This window comes from Hesperophylax consimilis, chromosome 27 (genome assembly GCF_061612785.1).
Source record: "Hesperophylax consimilis isolate HC1 chromosome 27, BYU_Hcon_1.0, whole genome shotgun sequence".
NCBI classification, from domain to species: Eukaryota; Metazoa; Arthropoda; class Insecta; order Trichoptera; family Limnephilidae; genus Hesperophylax; species Hesperophylax consimilis.
The window spans coordinates 27,585,653-27,608,187 of record NC_142862.1 but is presented as its reverse complement, the minus strand read 5'-3'; the positions used below and the strand labels follow the sequence as shown (position 1 = coordinate 27,608,187).

The following is a 22,535-nucleotide window of genomic DNA, read 5'->3' as shown; positions in this document are numbered from 1 at the left end:
TTTCCATCTATTTATCATTTATTATTTACATATTAAATTAACAATTTAAAATAACACATCGATTGAAAATACACAAGCCTAAATAATACTAACACAAAGATTTTAGTATTTCGCCGATCACAACTCATTGCTCACATAACTCCCTCATTCCGGCACATCGGAACGGTTGCAAGAACAAGAATTAATGATAATAATAGAATGAACTTATAACCAGAACAGTAAACAAATAAATCTTGCGTTTGTTATTCAGAATTATGCGGACAAAAGGTGTATAATATTTATCGTCGTTTTATTATTGCTTATTGGGTCTTCTTCCCCGGGATCCAGGGCTGTATCTTGGGTGCGGTGGTGCTGTAAGGTACGTATTGCGCCGTGGTTCCGGAGAAGTTCTCCGTGTGATCCGCCATCCACTTGTATTTGGGACGAGATCCATCCTGGAAAAAAAAAACATTGTAAAATCTCATCTTAACCTTACCTACGTGACTGGCACATGTGATCCATCGGTGGCTACGCCGGTAGACGGGTGTCACATGTGTGATCCACGTTGTTACGATATAATACATACATTGTGTCAAAACATGCCCCATGATGAAAATGCCAGCGTTGTAAAGGAATTGGAATAATCAAAATGATGGATTTTTTTCTTTTAACCACTCTGGCAACGTAGGACTATATCCGTCACTAAATGACACATCCTCATAAATCTCCTTATCTATAATGGTTAGACATATAACCAGTTGAACCATAGCTACCGATACGTAAGTTTCAAATTTAGATAGACGATTATTTTGAATTTATTTCGAAATTCCCTCAAACAGCTTAATTATGAAACCTAGAAATATGGGAAAAACGATGAAATATAGGTGGATTTATTGTTTCCATATTAACACACTTTGATCGGGATCGCTATATCTTCGGAAATAATGGAAATATTATAGTAAAAAATTTTAAATATAAACTAGGTTTCAATTTTATAAAATTATTATATTTTCACCAACCCCAAATCATTACAAAAACAAAAACAATTGCCACATCTCTAGTATCGTCAGAGTAACACATTATTACCCATTCAAATCCTACGTGTGCAATTGCCCCTCGCACGGTACAGCGGACCAAAACCATCGGAACGTGCTAATAATATTGGTTATTTTTTAAATAAAATAATCACTTAGCGTAGAATACTTCTCGTATTGCTCACGTAATATTGTTTATTGTTTTTCACCATACACTATGAGGTTTAAGTTTCTAATCACCTTTATATAATCAGTTACAGTTCACGTCTAAAACAAACATCTAATATTTCATTGTTCTTCCTCCATATCACTTTCTTCAGAATCACTGAACTGTAATGGCATCACTGACATTCTTCTCCTACAAGGAATTTCTTCACTTTCACTATGGAATTCAGGCAAATAATTACTAGAACAGGCAGATAAATTATCTGCGACGATTTCGTCATCACTTTTGTAATTTTCAGAATCCATTTTGAAAGGTTTGAAAAAGCAAATATAAATATTATCTCCTCGGAACACAACCGTAGGACAATTTGCTTTTTAAAAACTGGCATGCACTTGTAAATATTTATTGTGGTCCGCCTAACTGTGTTTGCCGATACCTACCTGCTTTTGTTAAATGCGCCCGACACTCTCCACTCGCTCGCACCTAGGAGTTGAGTGGGTGCGGAACAGAGATAGAGAGATTTGTTTCGGGTTTCATGGTCATAAAAACCCTCATTCCAGGAATTGAATTATTAGAATAACAGAATATGTTATCTAAATTACTTATTTCGTTGATCTTCAAACGCAATACTTATCAAGTGTCAGGGGTTCAATAATATAGGTCATTTTAGTTGAAATATCGATGTACACAAAAGACTCCAAGATAAATACAAAAAAAGACTTGCATTGCAATTTGATAATTATGTACATATAGTTGGGACCTTTACAGAGAGATTGGTATATAATATTCATATAAAAACATCGGATAATTTCTTCTTTTCTTTTTTTTTTTTTATTTTTATAGTGAATACCTCACAAGAGTCCCAACTGCTCCCGTCTGGAGCCAGTGAGACTATGGCATCCCCAATTGGGGGATGTTGTGAGGCTGAAGGCAAGTGGGGAAGGGAAAGAGGAAGGTGGGGAAGTACCTGGCTATTCAGATCTAGTCACTAAACACGGCTAAAGCCATTTGGAGCAACGTTTCAATTCTGAATGGTGGTCTTACACCAGGGCGATACTGGTAGTATCTTCCACTCTGGAACGTGCCGCAAATATACTAGTTGCGCGTTAGGTTTTAAAATTGAATAGCCTTAAATGTGTACCCTTCACCCCCCTTTGCCCCTTGTCCCCTTTCCGTGATCCGGGCCAGAGACAAGGAGTATTGTTATCAGTGTTATCGTTGCATCTTACCCGCGAACATTTTTGTGTCATTGAAACCCGCATATGTTGAACTCGGCTGTGATCATTTTGGAGCACAATCGTCCAGTGAAACGGTTTTACCCGCCGCAGTGAATTTCACTGTGTTTTTTTGTTTTGTGTTAAGTGTTAATGTTAATTGTATGCAAACTGATAAGAGAGCAGAACCAGCGGCTTAAGGAGAACGAGACCAGGGTAAGTCTTTGGCCTTTCCCACTCATTTTCCTCTTGCAAACACTAAGGCAATTCAATTCGTTTTTATTTGTCTTAGTCTATATCGCATCCGCAATACCGCAACCCCCCGCACAATTGCGTACGAAAGAGTTGCGCACAACCATATACTATATATTATTTTAATTAATTAATTGTGAAATAACACAAATTAATCAAATAAAATTTATTTGCGCACGCCGGGTTCGAACCCGCGACCTTCGGAATGGCAGTCCAATGCCTTACCACTGAACTATGCCGGCAGTCAAAACCATTTTCTGCCATTGAAATGAGGCTGGCGCAGAAGGTAGAAATACCCTTCCCGACGTTAAGCATCAATCGACCAAACGGGTAGAAATACCCTTCCCGATTGTGTTAATATTTCGAGGTATGATTTTTTGAATGAGCGTGGCCGTAACCGAATGAAACTCGCCACCGCTCAAAAGGCATTATTTTGTAAATAAATTTGAAATTCATCAGTGAGCGATTTTAAAAACTTTACCTGAATTGCAAATGTCCATTTGTAAAATCAAAATTTGGTTGTAAACACAAAAACCCTGATTAATGTTTATAATGTTACATAGTGAGGATGCAGAATTTCAAAGGCCTTTATCTCAGTTATATTTATTGAAAAATGGCAGTTTTTTACAATTTCTTTTTTTTACATGAACAAACTAAGTGGCCAAACGTAGCTTGCCACTTGGAGTGACCTATGACAGTGGTGTTGGTTATCCAATAAGTGGTTTCCGGGGTAATGTAAGTAGTAATGAATAGAAAATGTGTAGTTTACCTGATGTGGTAGTAAATCTGTCTTGTAGTGCATCCACCCGTACCATTCAGCGGGGATCTGCAAACAAACAAATGAACAACATGTTACAATAATAAATTAGGATATAACAGTGAGGTGATAAAGCTGGAAGGAATGGGAAAAAACACACCCAATGAGACAATCCAAGTGAATAAAACCCTAAAATTGAAATTCGACTCACTTCAACAGAATGTAATTTTCATGTATATACGAAGTGGCGGTTAGTGGTCATTCTCAATGGGGGTTCAATCAAAATTTATATAAATAATAATAAATGTAAATCTCATTTATATAATCTATTCAATATATTTTATCAATTTTATCAAATATTTGATGTCAAAATTGGGAAAAATTATAAAAACAGCAACAATATTCTTTTACTTAGAATGATAATGCAAAATTATTTTTTATATTCAGGCCGTGCTGTAGAAAATGAATTGACTGTTAAAGAGACCTGTTCTCGAACTTCTGCATTGGATTTAGTAGAGTTTGGTACTCCCTGCTATTAACCTATACTGCTATATGTATATTCTAATGCAGTGCAAAAGTCTGAAAACAGGTCTCTTTAACTGTTACTTCATTTTCTACAGCACGGCCTATATTAAAGATGGCTGTGGTTTTGTGCATCCAAAAATAATCTCTTTTTTTATTGTGTTTTGATTTTATCCGAGCTGCACACAAATATGACATTATTCCAAGGGTGACAGCTGGCTTATTTTATAAAAGCTTGGACAAGTAAATTTTATTTGATAGATTTGTTTTATTAAACGATTTAATCATTTAAAATAAACTGACTGCCTGAAGAGAACTGCTGTCTTTGGATGGGTGAAAGGCTCATGAAGAAGAAGACTGTTAGCTTACCTGACTGCCGTCGTAGCTCATGCCAACCTTAGGGGCGTACTCCACCCATCTGCTGCGTGCCACGAAGTACCGCGGGTTCTCAAAGTACTTGTTGCCGTACTTGTCCTCGCCCACGCAAACGCCGTCCTTCAGGTCGTCTTGCCTACAAACACACAACAATCAATGATACTAGTTATTTACCCGGCTCAGAACAGATATTGTCTAGTGAGTCGGGTAGCGCACATGATTTGTAAATAACCATTGATGTCAATAAACGACCGGGTTACCGGCAATAAAAAAATAAAAAAGTTCCTTGGAGCATCAATCAAATACCAGTAAAACCAAAGGCAGCATTACCATCAGATGAATGTTCTCTAAATATTGCAATATGTTTATTAAACTAAGGGAATGTATGAAACGGACAGTGTTATTCAAACAGTGTATTACTAAATAAAGAAAATTTTGCTACTTTGATTTAAGATTCTGATTATCAATAGCCAAACTTAGACTTTTAGAGCACAGGCGTATATAAAGGGGGGTATAGGGCTTCAACCCCCCCCCCCCCCCCCAGTATCAATTTAATCAATGTGATGTTAATAATAAGTTGTGGTAAGTAGAAGTCCCAAAAAAGTAATAAATTTTCCGATCCCCCCATATATATGCGTAGCTTAAAAAAATGCGCATTGTGAAGACTAAAGCTTAATAAAGATGAAAGCAATTAATTGGCATATTATTACTTGCATGAACTGTTAAAACCATGGCAATAGGTTTATGACTATTGAGTTGTACCTTGTTACACAAAGTTAACCTCTTTATAAAGAAGAATAATTTTCACTATTCATAACAAAGGTGACGTTATTTTGGAGATAATATCACGTATGAATGGTGGAATCCATTCCTCGTGACCGATAGCTTTGCATGGAACGAAGATCTGACAGTAAATACGCAAAATAAAATTATGTAATTGTCAAAAAGTGAACAAAATACTAACCTGTACAATTTGTACAGAGAGGCTCGGATACCTCCATGTTGCTTTATGATGTTAAATAATCGTACCCATTTATCGAGGGCCAGGTATTTAGCCATTTTTAGGATTTATTGTAATTTTCGGCAGTAATATGCCTGGTACAAAAACGTAATTTGACAGAAAAAATTAGGTGTTACCAGTGTAAAAAAACATTTCGTCCCATTTTTATCATATTTCTTTGGTTTTTAAAGCATTAAATATTTTTAATCCAAAACTATATATTTTATTATAAAAAAATCTATAATATTTTTTCTTATCAAAAGAGTATTAATGTAATGCTAGATAATTATCAAGCTTTTAAAAGTTCTTGTTTGTTTATTTGGTGGTCATGCTTTTGGCCACACCGAACATCTGCTCCTTATTTTTCAAAGGCCTTTTTGTTTTTTATCTTTCTACGCGTGCGGCATGCGTGTTCAACTTTAACTAAGGAGGGGTCGTTAAACTTTAATGGAATATTTATAATAACTCTTCTCAACTTAAAATTGTCTTATTTTACGGGTTTAAAAAGAGAGAAAAATAACATTATTCGACTTCCTCGATTTTTCCACAGTGCCACAACAACAAAAACGTAAATAAGTTGATAAGAGCGCCCATCGTATTCAATTTTCCGGTAGTATTTAATAGTTTTTTTATCGTACTATATTCTCGGTGTGACGGAAACTTAATAAATCACGGTTGATTTGGTAAATACTTTCTAAACTGCACTATTTACCATGATGCAACTAATTAATATGATCGGATGGAGTTTTAAGCTCTTAAATTAGTTCTAGTAAATTATTATTTTAATATCAGAGCGAATGAACGAAGAAAGGAGTGTAAGGAGAATATCTGAGACAAATGTGAATGGTAGAAGAAGTCAGGGACGCCCGAGGAAGACATGGCACAATCAAGTGAATCAAATACTTGAGTCGGGCCATATCAGGGTCAGAATAATAGAAGAGTATCTATGAGATGATGTATGAATGTGGATGAGGCAAGTTGTTTGGAGGTCCGTCCTCTCTGCCTACCCCTGCGGGGAAACGGCGTGATGGTTAGTTAGTTAGTTACTCTAGGGCATGCCTTCATTCCTGCAGGTCTCTCCCGTTTATATAGAGTATCCGGGGGTGCACCAATTTCTGGGGTGATTCTACATGATTTTAGAAGTAAAAAATAATTATAAAAAAAATTCTAAATTCCAATGTTTGAAGGTAGCTTTTAGGTAATAATAGTTGAATTGTTTGTAAGGGAAAATAAATATTCTTATATGGAAAATTATTTTTGTATAGGAAAACAAACATTGAATTTTCTAAAAATTTTTTTAATCTTTTTTACTTTTACCATCATGTAGAATCACCTCCCTAAGTTAGCGAAATTTACCCCCGGACACCCTGTATTTTAAGTTTACTGTTCGCCTCGACGTTCAGCCACGACAGCTTTCAAAGACGAAACTAATTTTAATTATTTCTTACAAATACAATGAATGAATGTGAATAAATCAACGAGTGTATGCCAAGAAGTTATGTTTAATTTTATTTACCTTCCTCTGCGGGAAGCGGCGTAGTGATTAGTGGTTTAGTTATAAAACTGTTGATAATTATTTTTTACTCTTCGGGCCCCGATGATGTCACGGGTAGCATTGTAATTGTAAGTAGTTACTATAAAATACAACTATTTAGGTCCGGGGAGACGGTAGAAGATGCAGTAAAGTTAAATTTTGCTGTCGATAAAAGTTTAAAAATTTCACGTGTTTTGGCTGTTTCAGCCATGTTTTTTTTCTTGTTTGAATTATTCGTACGCGTGTCCAGCTACTATAAAATTTTACCGAAATACCAATACGTAGGTACTTATTAATATTTATTATCATTTATTATCATTTTTAATTGCCCCCGGTTCCTAGATTTAATACCCGTTTTCTAATGTTAACAACAACTGCTCGTCATTTACTCAACCTGGGGCAGCAAAAAAGGAATAAATGGCCTTTATCCAACGCTTCACACAATATTAATACTTAAAAACACAACCATAAAGCCTATTTTAGCAAATCGATGTTGAGCGTAAACTGTTTTCAAAAATATTGTTATACTCAACATTATTTTGCCAAAAAAATCTTTATATTAATTACGTTTAAAGCTTAAGGTAGCAAGATCATTATTAGGCGTTTATGTCTTTTTTGAAATGAGTGCCTCATAGACATATTCGAAGCCAGGTAGATCGTCTTAGGGTGGTCTTCATTTAGACAAGTTTTTTTTCCAGTCGTAGAACACTTAGAAACAAATGATTATAAAGAAGTAAAAAGGTTAAGTCATTAAACAGAATGGTTGATACTTTTTTACTGTTGGTGTACAAAATTAACTGCCGTTTTGTGTAAATTTAGTTTGGCGTAGCTTAGGATCTGTAGTTTTGAAAGGAGCCGTATTTCTTTGCCTTCGCCAACTTCATTGTGTTCGACGTTTGAAATTTTTTCACACGAAATAAAATGTCAGTTTCTTCATTTCGCGAGCGGATCGAGTTCATTTCAGCGACAAATTAAACAGTAAACATTGTTATTTGGTTTAAAACGTGTTTGATTACAGTCGGATACAGTTAAAATATAATTAAAGTGCAATTTAAGTTTGTTTTGTGCCGTAATATTGCGAGACAGCCGCTGCAACAGGATGCTGTGTGTGTTGTTATGAAGTTGTTTCTTGAACTTTTGAAGAAAGTTTTTCAGCTTCCACAATACACAATGTTTTTGTGATAAAATCCTACTTAATTCAACTTTAAACTTGTTACTAAAACCTATCCACGTAATATTCACAAAATTTAGAGTGTAATTAGTGATTTTTTGTAGTGTAAAATTAAAAGATAAAACTCGCATTGATATTTGAGTTAGTTTTTCTTTTGAGATAGTACAATAGTTTTCAATTGTGTATTTTAAAGTTTTAGTTGAAAAATTGGTTTTAAAGTGTTTACTGGATATCTAATTACTGGATCATCAGTTATCTAAAGGGAGGAGTAACCCCGCGCTAGAAAACAGGTTTGTTTTGAAGTTTTATTGAAATATCTTCTAGCGATGAAACAGTTCAAACGACTCCCAAATATATTTGAATATTTGGGTACCTACATATCGACTTCTGGGAATGTGCAGTGTGCACGTGGTATTTGGATCAATAGGGTTTTACGTACTCCCATTATTGCTCTGGTGAAAGACCAACATTCAGAATGTAAACGTTGCGTTAAATGGCTTTAACCGTGTTTGGTGACCAAACCTAAATAGCTAGGTACTTTCTAACCAGCGTCTTTCAATCCGAATCACTTTTTATTATAAGGTAATAAAAATGAGAACCTGGCCGTTCCGATATAGTCACTGTCCCCTCAGTCACACATAAACATTTCATGCGGAAGATCAAACTAGGAAGTGAGAATGGGCTGGCTGTTCCGCTCTAGCCACTAAATGAATACAACTGCAATATGCAATTCAAACGACGTTAACTGTGTTTTTTAATGTTTTATTTATATTTCTCATGGCACTGTCTAGTGTCTAGTCGCAGCCAATACTTTCGCTAGACACAATAAAATTATAAATGACAGAAAAGGGTTGCTATGCGTAGATATCCCATGGTGAGCTATCACGTATGTACATAATGTTTTGTATAAGTACAAAATGCATTGATTTTAAATAGCCATTCATTCATCGATATCAGGACATTGAACTGTGGCGCTTGTAAATCTCTGAATTCCCCTTTAAACATACATAAGAATCCTTTAATCATTCCAATGCTTATCCCCAGGGGTAGATACGGAGGATAAACCACAATACACTCATGACTTTTTACCTATTCCTTGATTTATATTGGCAGGCAGTCAAAATAAGAAATGACAAAAGATATTTTGTTCGTTTAATCGGATGTCAGGGTCGGCACTGCCTAAATTGTACACAACTATTTATTTTGCTTGATGTACGGGCGCTAACAAATAAGTCGTCTTAATATTTTAAAGCATAACTTACAAAATGTGCATTTAAGTGAAAACATTAACTTAGAGCCATCTATGCGAGAGCAGATTATGAATTCTTTTATGTTTACCCTTGGCGAAGCACTACGACGTGGAACATTTGGAATCGGGCCACTAACAATAACACTCCTTGTGTAGAAGGCAATTAGGTTTAAATTCCCGCTCAGCACCAGCCACCTGTTTTGATTTTTGCAAGAAAAAAACATCGCCAAAAAGTACATTTTATTTTGCAAAGTTCAGGCACAAATATTTATATAATTTCGCAAAAGAACGGTGCTATATAAATTACGAAAAGGCTCAAGGGCTCTACATATTATTTGTATATATCGTGAAACTAATCAATGTATTCGGTTAACAATGTTACTTTCTAGGTAGGTACTTTAATGTTTCTATTAATATTCAGTAGCTATTCAAAAAATGTATTCCATTCGAATTCCATTCCAGAGTGAAATAGTTTAGCTGGCAACACTGTATAACAAAAAAATGGATTATGTGAAATATAAAAAAAGAACGATCCAATATAAATAAAACGTGTTTGAATTTGCAAGCGAGTACCATAGAAAATCTCCACCTGCGTAATAAAATACAAGAGCCACTAAATAGCGCCAATCACTGAAGTCAATATTAGCGACACAAACGCAAAATTTGAAACAGAAAAATCATATAACGATTCGGTCATTGCCGAGGCTTTGGTCTAGCCAGTCTAGCACTGAGCTGATCCGACCCTGTTCCCTTCGGTCATATTTTTAACTGTACTTCGACTAATAAACTATCTACATAATCTTAATTTTATTGCCTGCTATCTTGTATGATTGCAAGAGTCGCTTAGTAAAAGATCACCATTCAGAATCGAAACATAGCTTGACATGGCTTTACCCGTATTCGGAGACGAGATCTGAGTACTGGAGGTTATTCACAGCTTACCCGCCCTGGTATAAGTAACATATGGTTACTCCTTCAGGGCTCTCATAAGGACTCTTGTTTTTTTGGTTAAACGACTCTAAATTTATTATAAAAATAATCTAGACCCCCAATGTCCCTGCCTTTGATTATATAAATGTCTAGATTGAGCGTTCGAGAGACGAAACGCCAAAAAAAATATCAGCCAACTGTTGGCTGATAAGCTCGTTCAGTCCGCTCAGTTGCGAAACTATCGCTGTGCGGTAAACACGTGTTGTGTGACATTTGAAAATGACGATTTGCGCTATAACAGTGTGCAGAAATTACAAAGGACAATTGAAAATAACTAAAAATGTTACCTATCATAGGTAAGTTACCTTTTCAAAGCCATATAATAACCATTTAGTTAAAGAAACAATTCAGTTTTAATAGTTTAATTTAGTCTTACCATCGTCTTGACAACGCCATATTTTGACGCATTGTTTACAGGGTTGCCTGTTCTTCAAATTAAAATACCCACATAAGGTAAAAATTGCAAGGCGCAAATGACGCCGTTCTATTTATAAAGAACATTAACTTAAAATTCAGTAAATTTAAATGATTCATCTCTTTAAGAAATATAAGAATCTAGTAAATAAAAAAAAATCCCATGAGTGCGTTGTTAATTTTAATATAGGTTTTAATTAATAATTACCCAAAGTACACTATATATAATAATATTATAAATGTGAAAGTTGAAAATTTAAATTTAGACACAGCGATACCTGCCGGCCATTTGACAGCGTCTAGGAATGTATGTTTCTTATTTTCCGTATTTCTTGTTTATTTGTTAAAAATAATCAAATAAAAATAAATCTCTTTTAACAATGATTTTCTTTTCATTTATATCATTATATTTATGTAGAAAACTATCTTACTTAAATGAATTCAAAATTAAACGAATTATAGGTCCCGCAAAATCGAAACATATTTTTTCCCAACTTTTTTGGGAAATACTAGGGAGCTGGTATCACTCAATACGCCTACAGTGACGTTAAGCGCTTACGTCAACGATATAAGTTGCGTATACTTGTGTGCGTGACACGCACACAAATATTTCAAATCTGGCCTGTTCTTTCTGTCGGAATAACAGTGCGACACTCTATCTAGACATTTATATAATCAAAGGTCCCTGCATAGTGGTTAGGATGCATGATGCCTACAATCTGAATAGTCAGGTGCTTCCCTACCTACCTCTTTCTCCTCCCTACTCCATTCACGGAGAAAAATTACTAATATTGAATATTGCTAATTTATTAAGAATCTCTTCAATTTATTCGTAATCCGGTTAAAACGGGATTTCAGGTCCTTAACGAATGAATTTACAGGTTTCCTAATAAACTTTTATTAAAATACGAATATACTATCACGATTTCGGAACACGTGTTCATAAAAATCCTAATAATTTTACTACCCGCATTTCGTCATTGTGTATTATCAAGGCAAATGCAGGTGCATGAACAGGTGTTGCAAAATATTTGGAATTTATTAAAAGTTTATTAGGAAACGGCCTAAAATCCCGTTTTAAACCTGACTACCAATAATTTGAAGAGAAATTTAATTAACAATACTCATTTTTCTCCGTGTAATCTCACTGGTTCCAGACGGTTGGGAGCAGTTGGGACTCTTGTGCGATACTCACATTCATACTATTATATATTTACTTGAGTCGGGCAATGCCAAGAGTTACACGAACAGAAGAGCATGTATGACACAATGCATGAATGCGAATGAAATAAAAGAGTATGTTTCAAATCAGACAAGGAAACAACGTGAGGGTTAGTTTTTTTTGTGCTGATTTCAAAATTTTGAAAAAAAACTATTGCATTGCAGGTAGGTAGGTACCTTAAACTAATGCTCAGGTAGGATTTTTGTTCCTAGATACCTATTTTTACCTTTTATTGTTATCCTATGTTAGCCTTTCTTTTGTCTGGAATCATACCTGCTCGTTTCATATAAAATATATTGTTATCATTTTAACCTGCCAATGTCCTATTGTATTTATTTCTTTTATACAAATACTTACGATTTATTTTTTGCTGACAAATAAATACAATAAAAGATGCACCCTCGACAGTGCACAACTCGACCTTCGATTTAGTTAGTAAATAAAGTAAGATGTTAGTGAAGCTAGCGGGCCTAACGAAATACCTGCCCTAGTATTGCAGAGGTGCGCTGTAGAAATTGCTCCAATTTTGACGGAGCTTTTCAACATGTCCCTGAAATCTGGCTCTGTACCCTCTGGATGGAAAGAAGCGTTCATTCATCCTATTCCGAAGGGTGACCGCTCCGATCCGGCCAACTACCGCCCCATAGCGAACCCATCTATTATATGGAAGTGTGCTCAGCGACAAACTGCTCACATATCTCGAGAAGAACAAAATTATTATCGACCGTCAGTACGGATTCAGGCGGAACCGCTCGTGCGGTGATCTTCTCGCGTATACGGCCCATGTTTGGGAGCGGTGTCTGGAACGTTACGGTGAGACCCAAACGGTTGCACCTGACATTTCCAAGGCCTATGGCCGGGCTTGGCACCGAGGACTTTTCAACAAACTGCCTTCTTACGGACTTCCCGCATCCTTGTGTACGTGGATTGCTGACTTTTTGAGGGAAAGGTCGATTCAGACGGTTGCCGATGGCTCATACTCAATAAATGCTGGCGTCCCACAGGGATCGATTCTATCTCCGACTTTGTTTTTGTTGGTCATCAATGACCTTTTGTCATGTGCACCAATTCACTGTTACGCGGATGACAGTACAGTCGATGATAGCATTTGTTTGACAAGCCCCCAAAGGATACACAAACTCCAACAGCTCGGAGAGCTTTGAAGCAGACAATGGACGGTTACCTCGAGAGGGTTTCCTCTTGGGGTAAGAATAACCTAGTCGAATTTAATGTTCCAAAGACCCAATTATGTCTGATTACGTCTAAAAGGGATCGAAATGTATGTATGTATGGCGAGCCATATGCTGAAATAGGCGAAGCCATGATGCGTGTAGCGTAATGTATCGCCTACCTAACTCTAAGTGATCAGCTCAGGCAAGGAGGCTCCATCGAGGCCAGAGTCAAGCTAGCTTCACATAAGATGGGTGTACTGTACAGATACTTTAAAAGTATACAACCGCTGACCCTGTACAAATCGCGAGTGCGCCCCATTGTTGAATTTGGCAACCACCTCTGGTCCGAAGCCCCAAAATACCTGAAAAATTGACGTGCAGAAACGGGCGGTCCGTTTGATAGATTACTCTATCTCAACAGACGGATTGCTATCTTTAGAGCACAGGCGTCAGGTATTACAATGGATAGTCGCTTTTACGATTCGTTCTTGAGTTCAACAGCTCGACTGTGGAACGATTTGCCGGCTTTTGTATTTCCTCCCTCCTACAACATTGGTCTCTTCAAAATCCATTTTTACTCTTTCCTCTCCTCAAAAAGACCCTCCACACGGCATCCGAAATATGTACGGAAATTCTACCAGTATATTTAGAGTCGATATATTTTTGAAAGAAAAAAACGGAAAAAGCCTTTATATAATATTTTCATAGAAAAACGTGTGATGTGAATGAAAACTGAAGTCGCAAGTCTTTTGACTCCTAGGTCCTAGACAGATCAGTAAAATTAATCATTTGTTCAAGAAAGAGTTTCGGTATTTATAATATTTTCTTATCCATAGGGGATGAAGGTGGCTAGGGAATTTCGGGAAGAATAATTACCGACAATATTTTCAAACCCATGGGGGATAGAGGTGACTAGGGAATTTCAGGAAGAATAATTTCCCACAATATTTTCATATCCATGGGGGATGAAGGTGGCTAGGGAATTTCGGAAAGAATAATTCCCGACGATATTTTCAAACCCATGGGGGATAGAGGTGACTAGGGAATTTCAGGAAGAATAATTTCCCACAATATTTTCATATCCATGGGGGATGAAGATTGAAGGTGGCTAGGGAATTTCGGAAAGAATAATTCCCGACGATATTTTCAAACCCATGGGGGATAGAGGTGACTAGGGAATTTCAGGAAGAATAATTTCCCACAATATTTTCATATCCATGGGGGATGAAGGTGGCTAGGGAATTTCGGGAAGTTTAATACCCACAATATTTTCCAATCCATGGGGATGAAGGTGGCTAGGGAATTTACGGAAGAATAATTCCCCACAATATTTTCTAATCCATTGGGGATGAAGGTGGCTAGGGAATTTCGAGAAGAACAATTCCCCAAAATATGTTAAAATCCATTGGGGGTGAATGTGGCTAGGGAATTTCGGGAAGAACAATTCCCCAAAATATGTTAAAATCCATTGGGGGTGAATGTGGCTAGGGAATTTTGGGAAGAATAATTCCCCATAATATTTTCAGATCCATTGGGGTAATGAAGGTGGCTAGGGAATTTCGGGAATAATAATTCACCCGAAGACTTTCAAATCCATAGGGGATGAAGGTGGCTAGGGAATTTCGGGAAGAACAATTCCCCACAATATTTTCAAACCCGGGGTATAGAGGTGGCTAGGGAATTTTGGGAAGAATAATTCCCTACAATATCTTAATATCCATGGGGGATGAAGGTGAAGGTAAAAAAAACTTTTTTTACAACACAGAAAACACAATATCTTAGTAATTTATTAAATAACACGAAAAATGCGTCTTCTTTTATTTTATTTTATTACATTTACTCTGTGCCAGAGAATTTCGGGAAGAATGATTCCCCACAATATTTTCAAACCCATGGGGGATAGAGGTGGCTAGGGTATTTTGGGAAGAATAATTCCCCACAATATCTTAAAATCCATGGGGGATGAAGGTGGCTAGGGAATTTCGGGAATAATAATTCCCCAGAAGATTTTCGTATCCTTTACTACATTTCGGGCAATTTGTCAACATATCAGAAATTCCTTACGAAGCTCTGGTACAAGTTTGTTGCTACTGGTATCAATGTGCAAGTTCCACTATCGTGGATCCTATTTACATCTCATGGACCCCCAATTGTTTATTTCATAAACTGTGGGTTTCGATATAGACCACTTTGGGAATGACCGACCTAGGTATTTGATTTTGTTTTCGGGAATGAATGAATGCACATCTCGGAAGCGGAATGAACCCACCGACATCCGACAGCTGAAACTCGACAGAAAGTCTCCTTGTCGATGACGATTCATTCTATCTATTTAGTGGCAATCACACACACACACACGCGGACATATACGCATTTCTCTGAAATCGGATGACATTACAGCAGTTAATATACAAAATAAATGTCTGTCCTAAATAATCGGCATTTGGCGAGATCGGTAGAGTTATCCACTCCAGTTCTTGGGTAAGAAGGTTCAGTCATCAGTCAAACCATTTTTTTTAGTTTTCAAAAACATTATAAAAAAGGTACCTAAAGTATAAAAAGCTTACTTTTTATGTTTTTGCGGGTTATTTTTTTATATTTTTGAAGATGTATTTTGTGTTGAATCTCGACCAATTTTTATTCCTTGTTTTTTTTTGTGATATAAGTTTTGAAGTATTTTTACAATGTTTAATTTATATTCTTTTTTGCCATTTTCCATTTTCCATTTCTGCCATTCCGAAGGTCGCGGGTTCGAACCCGGCGTGCGCAAATAAATTTTATTTGATTAATTTGTGTTATTTCACAATTAATTAATTAAAATAATATATAGTATATTTGCGGCACGTTCCAGAGTGGAAGATACTACCAGTATCGCCCTGGTGTAAGACCACCATTCAGAATTGAAACGTTGCTCCAAATGGCTTTAGCCGTGTTTAGTGACTAGATCTGAATAGCCAGGTACTTCCCCACCTTCCTCTTTCCCTTCCCCACTTACCTTCAGCCTCACAACATCCCCCAATTGGGGATGCCATAGTCTCACTGGCTCCAGACGGGAGCAGTTGGGACTCTTGTGAGGTATTCACTATAAAAAAAAAAAATGTTTTTTTTTTAAATTTAATAAAACCTTTTGTTTAACAGAACTTTTGAGGCCCAATTTTCTTTCAAATGAAAATAACAATAACTATTGAAAAAATAACAAAAAACAATTTTTATTTCAAATAACTCTACCAAATCTAATTCAGGTATGAAAGGGTTAAATAAAACGAAAAAAGTGAGGTTTGTTTTGTAAAATTAAAAAATAATTTCAAATGGGAATATTCGATGATGTGATTTTTTTTTGTCTAGACTTGAGGGGTTAAATCATCATTTTACTCTCATTTCATCCTCATTTTCATCAATAAATTTATAAAGTTTTGACCAAAACCGCTTCCACGCCTTCACCTCTTCCTCGATTTTTTTCACTTGTCCAGTCTATTGCAGTCTTTGAAACCTACAGAATCCTACTATCTATCTATATAAATAAAAATGTTCGTTTGTTCAAAATCTTAAATCACCGAAGGTATGTCACCGATTGTTTTGAAATTTTGACACAACGTTGCATTCGAATACGCGTGTGTTTTTATATACCTATATTTTATATATTTCACCTGTGACTGGTAAAACCCCATGGCCCCATCTGTTCAAATATACTTTTTTTTAAAACAGCGCCATCTATTGGACGTTTAAGCAATACGCGTCAGACTGAGTCACAGCAACGGGTGGCGGGGTACAGCTAGTAATTTATTCACATTCACACGTAACCGTGTGAAAATACTGCATGATTACACCATTTCTGGATCGATTTTAACAAATAAAGACTATGTACGTGATCTCTGGGTTTTCTTGGACTCTAAACTTACCTTTGATAAACACGTTGATAACATTGTTATCAAAAAGTCTAGGTTTTGTACTGAGAACATGCAAAATTTTCAAAAATACTGAGACATATCTGACTCTCTACAATTCACATGTTCGTCCTCACCTGTTCACCGGTTTGGAACCCGCTCTATATTGTTTATGTTAACAGGTTAGAAAGAGTTCAGGAACGATTTTTCAAATTCCTCAATTTTAAATCATTTAACATATACAACTCTTACGACGAAATCGAGAGAAACATTTTCGAATCACGAAACTACTCAACAGGAGGATTGTCGCTGATCAGATGCTCTTGTATAAAATTATTAACTCTAAAGTTGACTGCCCAGAGTTGCTGAACAAAATAAATTTCCATGCGCCAATTCGATACAGCAGACAAAATACCCTTTTCTACATTGATAGATGCAATACCAATTCCAATCGAAATGAATTTATGCAAAGGACATGTAACTACTATAATAATAAATTTGCAAATATAGAAACTCGTGCTGACATATTCGCTGCTAGTTACTATCACTACAGAATTTCATTGTATCACATTCTAACTCATATTCACGACTGTTAAATTGATTGTACCTAATATTTTAATATTACTTGCGTGGCTTTTCCTTATCCCTCTCCTTCCCTTTCCCGTTCCAACCCAAGTCTATTTAAGTATAGTTATAATCACATTTATTTTATTGCTGTTTATTGTAGAATTTTCTTATTTGCTGCTTTATTCTGTTTTTTTTTTTCTATTTTTATTAAATATTCTAGTTTACAGGTTAGTTTTATGTTTCTGAATATCTATCTGTGAACATTAATAATTGGTCTGTTTTTTTGTTATCCTCTTATGCATATTGTATTGCTAAGACTGCTTATGTTCCTCAAATAAATAAATAAATAAGATTCTCGAGTTCATAGTTATTTTAATAATTTAGCGCATTCAATGAGTCAATTAGATTAATAATAGATAATGTATTGTGTTGTTGTTCAGCACCAGCATCAGCACCAGCGACGGCAGATATGATGGCAATGGCTGTCAAGTGATGGATGGTGCGCAGCTAACGGTAGCGAGAGCAGACAGCGGGAGCGGGAGCAGGGCGAGATGTCGCGCCGCGGGCCCTGCGCTGACTGCGACCCCTCCACCGCCTCCACCGCCAGCGTCTCCAGTGACCTGCACAAGGTACCCACCCACACATCCTTCATTCTTTTTTTTACATTCATTCTTTCTTTAATTCTTGTTCTATTAGTTTTTTGTCTTTCGTTCATTCGTTATTTAATTCATTCATTCATTCCTTCTCTCATTCTTGCTTTAGTTTTTTTTTTATTTTTTTTATTTTTTTTATTACAAGATAATACATTACAAAATGATAACAAAGTAATAATGTATTATTCCCAATGAGTTTATAAAACTCATTACGGGAAAGACAACATTAGAAAGGACAAGGCAAATAAATAAAATACATTAAAATAAATAAACGCAGATGTTATTATGGAGTTCCAGAGAAAGATTGTGTTAGTCATTTATGAAACTGCTAAAGAAATAGCTTTTAAGAGCTTTTGTCAATGTTTTTTTGTTCGTTGCCGGAAGTTTTAAGTTACTAGGTAATGCGTTATATTGTTTATGTGCAATGTATTGTAAGGAGTTAATTCCAAATTTGGTTGTGTAAGTAGATGACGATAAATGTATTTGATTTTGTGATTGTGTTTTGTGCTGGTGTATGTCAGAATTAAAGACTGGTTTAGTGTTGGTGTGTGAGGAGTGTTGAATTATTTGTAGAATGGCAGTTGTGATGTTATACTTTGGCAGGACTGTAAAAGGAAGTATTTGTGTCTGTGAGTATATATCTTTGACATGTGTATCCCATGGCAGATTATATATATTACGTACGGCTCTATTTTGAATTACTTGTATTTCGGAACTTTTTTTTTTGTTTTGGTTCCCCAGATACTAACTAGATAACTCAGGTGGGAGTGGATCATAGCATAATATGTTGCACGCAGTAAAGATGTGGGGAGTACACCTTGGAGTCGATAGAGTACACCGGTTATCGGGGAAATTTTGGATTTTACATTCTCGACATGGGAGTTCCACGAGTTCACAAGTTCTTTCTTTAATTTTCTTTCTTATTTTATTTTATTAATTCAGTCTTTCTTTCATTATTTGTTTAATTCACTATTTCTTTCTTTCATCATTAATTCATTTTTTTTTCATGCATTCTTTTTTTTTAAGGTTTTTTTATGTATTCAATAATATTATGATTCAATTGTCAAAAAAACAGTTAATTTAAAAACAAGTGCTGCTGTGTAATTAGCTACTATGATAAAGCCTTTAGATGGCGAAACAGCTGTCACGCATGATAATAACTACGCATCAGAACTTGTTTATAAATAAACTGTTTCTTTGGAAATTGAATAATAATATTAGAGAATATATATAAGAAATACTTAAGATTTCTATGTAAAACCTTTTCATAATAGAGATTTGTAAATAACTTGAATATTCAAATGCTAACGCAGTGTTTTACCATGGGAGCAGATGGAGTATTCATTGTCCGTATTGTGAAATATTATTGTTTTGGCCAGTTGTGTGATGATATATGTCCGTTCCAGTACCATGTGGCCTGCTCGTGCGGGGGCGCCCAGTACGCGGAGTGCGCCTCTGTCGGGGGGCCTCCGTCCCCGCAGCCTCCAGGGCCCGCCGCCGCCGGCAAGGAGCAGCGGCCCCCTGCTCTGCCTCCCCGGCCCCCACCACGCCCCCGCCCAAGACATGCCACTCAAGGTGACGGATTTATTTATTATTCTTAACAATCAAGTGATTTTTGTAAGTTTCAGAGAACTTCACTATCTAAAATGGAACATTTGGACAGCTTCCAAATTTTAACAATACTAACTATAATTTACTATTGTAACCCTTTCGCTTTATTGTTCCTCTTTCTCATAAAATGACACATTGATTTATTCAATGACATAGTCCAATTTACAAAAATCAGTTATACGAATCTTTACTTTCTACGCTGTCATCAGCTCGGAGAATTTGTGTGTATTTCCGCTTAGCAATAATATCCAAATAAATGGAATATATCTTTATTTTTTAGTGATAAACTAATGTTTACGAGACAAGGTTTTATGCATAGCATAAAGCATAACAAATAATTATAAGCAATAATTAGTTGCCTGAAATATCAATACAAATTCGACGCCATCTAGTGAGAAATTTATCACTAACAAAGCCTTTCCTACAAAAATAAAGTTGGTTGTTTAGAGGTGGAAAAAATATAATAAGCAGCAATTGTTGATTAAGGTACTAGTACATATTGAATCATTTGGCGGGTTGGAAATAAGCCGACATAGCTCAGTGGTTTCAGAGCACCTGACCGGACATCAGAAGGCACGGGTTCAATTCCCGTTGGCGGCATTTATTTTTACTGGGGGAATATATCTGAACGTAACCGAAAACTAAAAGCCCGTTTTTGAAAGGTTATGAAATTGTGTTATCTTGCCTTGAATTTCCTTGTTCTCTTAGATGACATAACTGTGTCCTTTCCGTATGAATTAATATCATTCTTTCCATTACTTTTGTCCGTTCAGGCGGCTCCACGCGCTCTGACCCCCCGGCCCCGTCGAGTGGCGCGGTGACGGCCGCCCCGGGCCCCCGCAAGTACGTGTGGTGGTGCCTGGGCATGGGCGCGACGGCGTGCCTGCTCGGGGGGCTGCTGCTGGCCGCTGCCATGCTGCTGAGGGCGCACACCGACAGTCTCCACCACCTGGAGACCATTCCCACACCGGTGCCGGCCGCTATGGTGAGACAGTGATAATTAATGTCCATTTTATGTTTCACCCAATGAAAAAGAGTATGAGTCTGTCTTACAATGGTTGGTATCTGTCTATCTACCTATCTATCTAACCATCACGCCTTTCTTCTTGGCCTACACTCCTTGCTTCATTCATATTCATACATTGTCTCTTACACTGACATCGCAATTAATAGACCCGCCCTATAGCCAAATTTGCATTCCATATTGACTGAAAAAAAAGGGATGGCTTGGAATTAGCTCACCATTGTAAAAAAGTTTGCTTTTTTCGCAAGATTCAGATTTCATTATCAAATACAAAAATTCTTGCAAATAACTAACTGCAATGTGAGATGCCTGCAGACTGACTAGATATATTTATTAGCAAATCACTGAAAGGTAGATATAATATATAATAAGTGTTTTATCATCTTATATTTCTGTAACAAATGTATGTAATGATATACCTCACTGGGATCTCCCGTGCTGAGGATTTCATTTGCATATTATTAAAATTTAGTAGTATTGATAATATATAAAAGTATTTATTAATACACTAGCTGACATTACTTAACTTACTATAAATATAATATCCATGTATTATTGTATATAAACCTTCCGTAAGAAATTCTCTAAATGATAGTGAAAATCCTATCAAACTCCGTTGCATAGTTCTTGTGCAGGGGCGCGCTTGGGGAAAAGTTTAGAAGAACTAAGCGCACAAACAGACAGATGCGGATAGTGACTTTGTTTTATTCCATTTATAGATTAAATAGTGTTTTTTCTGAAATAATTATAAATATATTACATGGTGTTTTTTTTGTTCAGTTGAGTGTTGGTTTGTTTGTTTGTTCATGCCCACAACCAACCCAGCGTCCTGCTCATGTTAGTTTGTTCCTGTCACCCCTATTGCATATCATACTTACTACCCGTGGCTATATCCCACTGACTTTCTTTTGGGTATGCTCGGAATGAACTATCTACGGGTCAGGAGAGATGGGCGCATTGCTACACATTTCTTTAGACTGATTCGTGGATGGTTTGAAAACTCGCCCATCATGGAGAGCATTCATTTCTATGTTCCCGATGGTTATCTACGTCACCGACAACATAGACTATTTTATCTCCCGGCCTGCAGAACTAACTTGCCTGCAGGTCATGCCTGTGGGGAGAGCAATCTTGCTGTTGAACAGAATCAGTTCGAATATCGACATGTTTAGCATCAATGAAGCTTCCTTTAAAAGGCAAGCTCTATTATCACTGGTATAGTTGATATACACACTGTTAATATTATTAATCTAAGAATTCTTATTACAATAATATTTTAAAAACGCATTGAAATTAACAATTTTGTAATGTTTTTGAAATGAATAATCAAAATTAAATTGAATTGAATTTGTTGTTTATTTAATCTGTAACCTACCCCATATGCCTTGCGCTATTACACCATGTGTATTTATATATTTATATATATGTATACATTTCAGTTGGTGGCTACCGGTCTTTGTATAATGAGTCTGGCAAGGAGGAGAAATCGCTACAGTTATTTGGTATGTACAAATCATTTTTCTGCTTCCCTTTTTCACTATAAGTTTAATTTCCAGGCAATGAATTGTTACAATATTACTGAATCGCCAGTGAGAAGATATCTGCAACATAATTATATTTCATTATTTAACTCCATATTTTCACGTCGGAAATCGTCATGGATCGCTGTGCTTTAAATCTTTTTTTTTAATGTCAACTCCACAAAGGAAGCCTTGAGAAAAGTAATTTCCCTCAGAGCCTACGAT

The 22,535-nt window shown here is 36.2% G+C and overlaps 2 protein-coding genes across 3 annotated transcripts in view; one reads left to right on the top strand and one right to left on the bottom strand.

Moving 5' to 3' along the window:
• Window positions 1–5,444, bottom strand: ND-B17.2 (NADH dehydrogenase (ubiquinone) B17.2 subunit). Its single transcript, XM_089647765.1, has 4 exons — window positions 5,264–5,444; window positions 4,294–4,435; window positions 3,415–3,471; window positions 1–434 (listed from the first exon to the last, which is right to left on the bottom strand). Exons 1-4 carry the CDS (start codon window positions 5,356–5,358, stop codon window positions 300–302), a joined length of 429 nt encoding a protein of 142 aa, XP_089503891.1. The 5' UTR covers window positions 5,359–5,444; the 3' UTR covers window positions 1–299.
• Window positions 5,445–7,711: 2,267 nt separating this feature from the next.
• The window catches only part of LOC149410876 (uncharacterized), a 33,935-nt gene continuing 19,111 nt past the window's right edge, over window positions 7,712–22,535 (top strand). The window contains exons 1-6 of one of the 2 annotated variants that reach the window (XM_089648418.1): window positions 7,712–7,811; window positions 8,109–8,294; window positions 17,943–18,131; window positions 19,562–19,730; window positions 20,540–20,751; window positions 22,230–22,292. In XM_089648418.1, coding sequence (XP_089504544.1) covers window positions 18,054–18,131; window positions 19,562–19,730; window positions 20,540–20,751; window positions 22,230–22,292 — 522 coding nt within the window. In that variant the 5' untranslated portion in view covers window positions 7,712–7,811; window positions 8,109–8,294; window positions 17,943–18,053. Of the gene's footprint in view, window positions 8,295–17,942; window positions 18,132–19,561; window positions 19,731–20,539; window positions 20,752–22,229; window positions 22,293–22,535 lie in introns of both variants that reach the window. The other variant, XM_089648417.1, reaches the window with a different exon arrangement.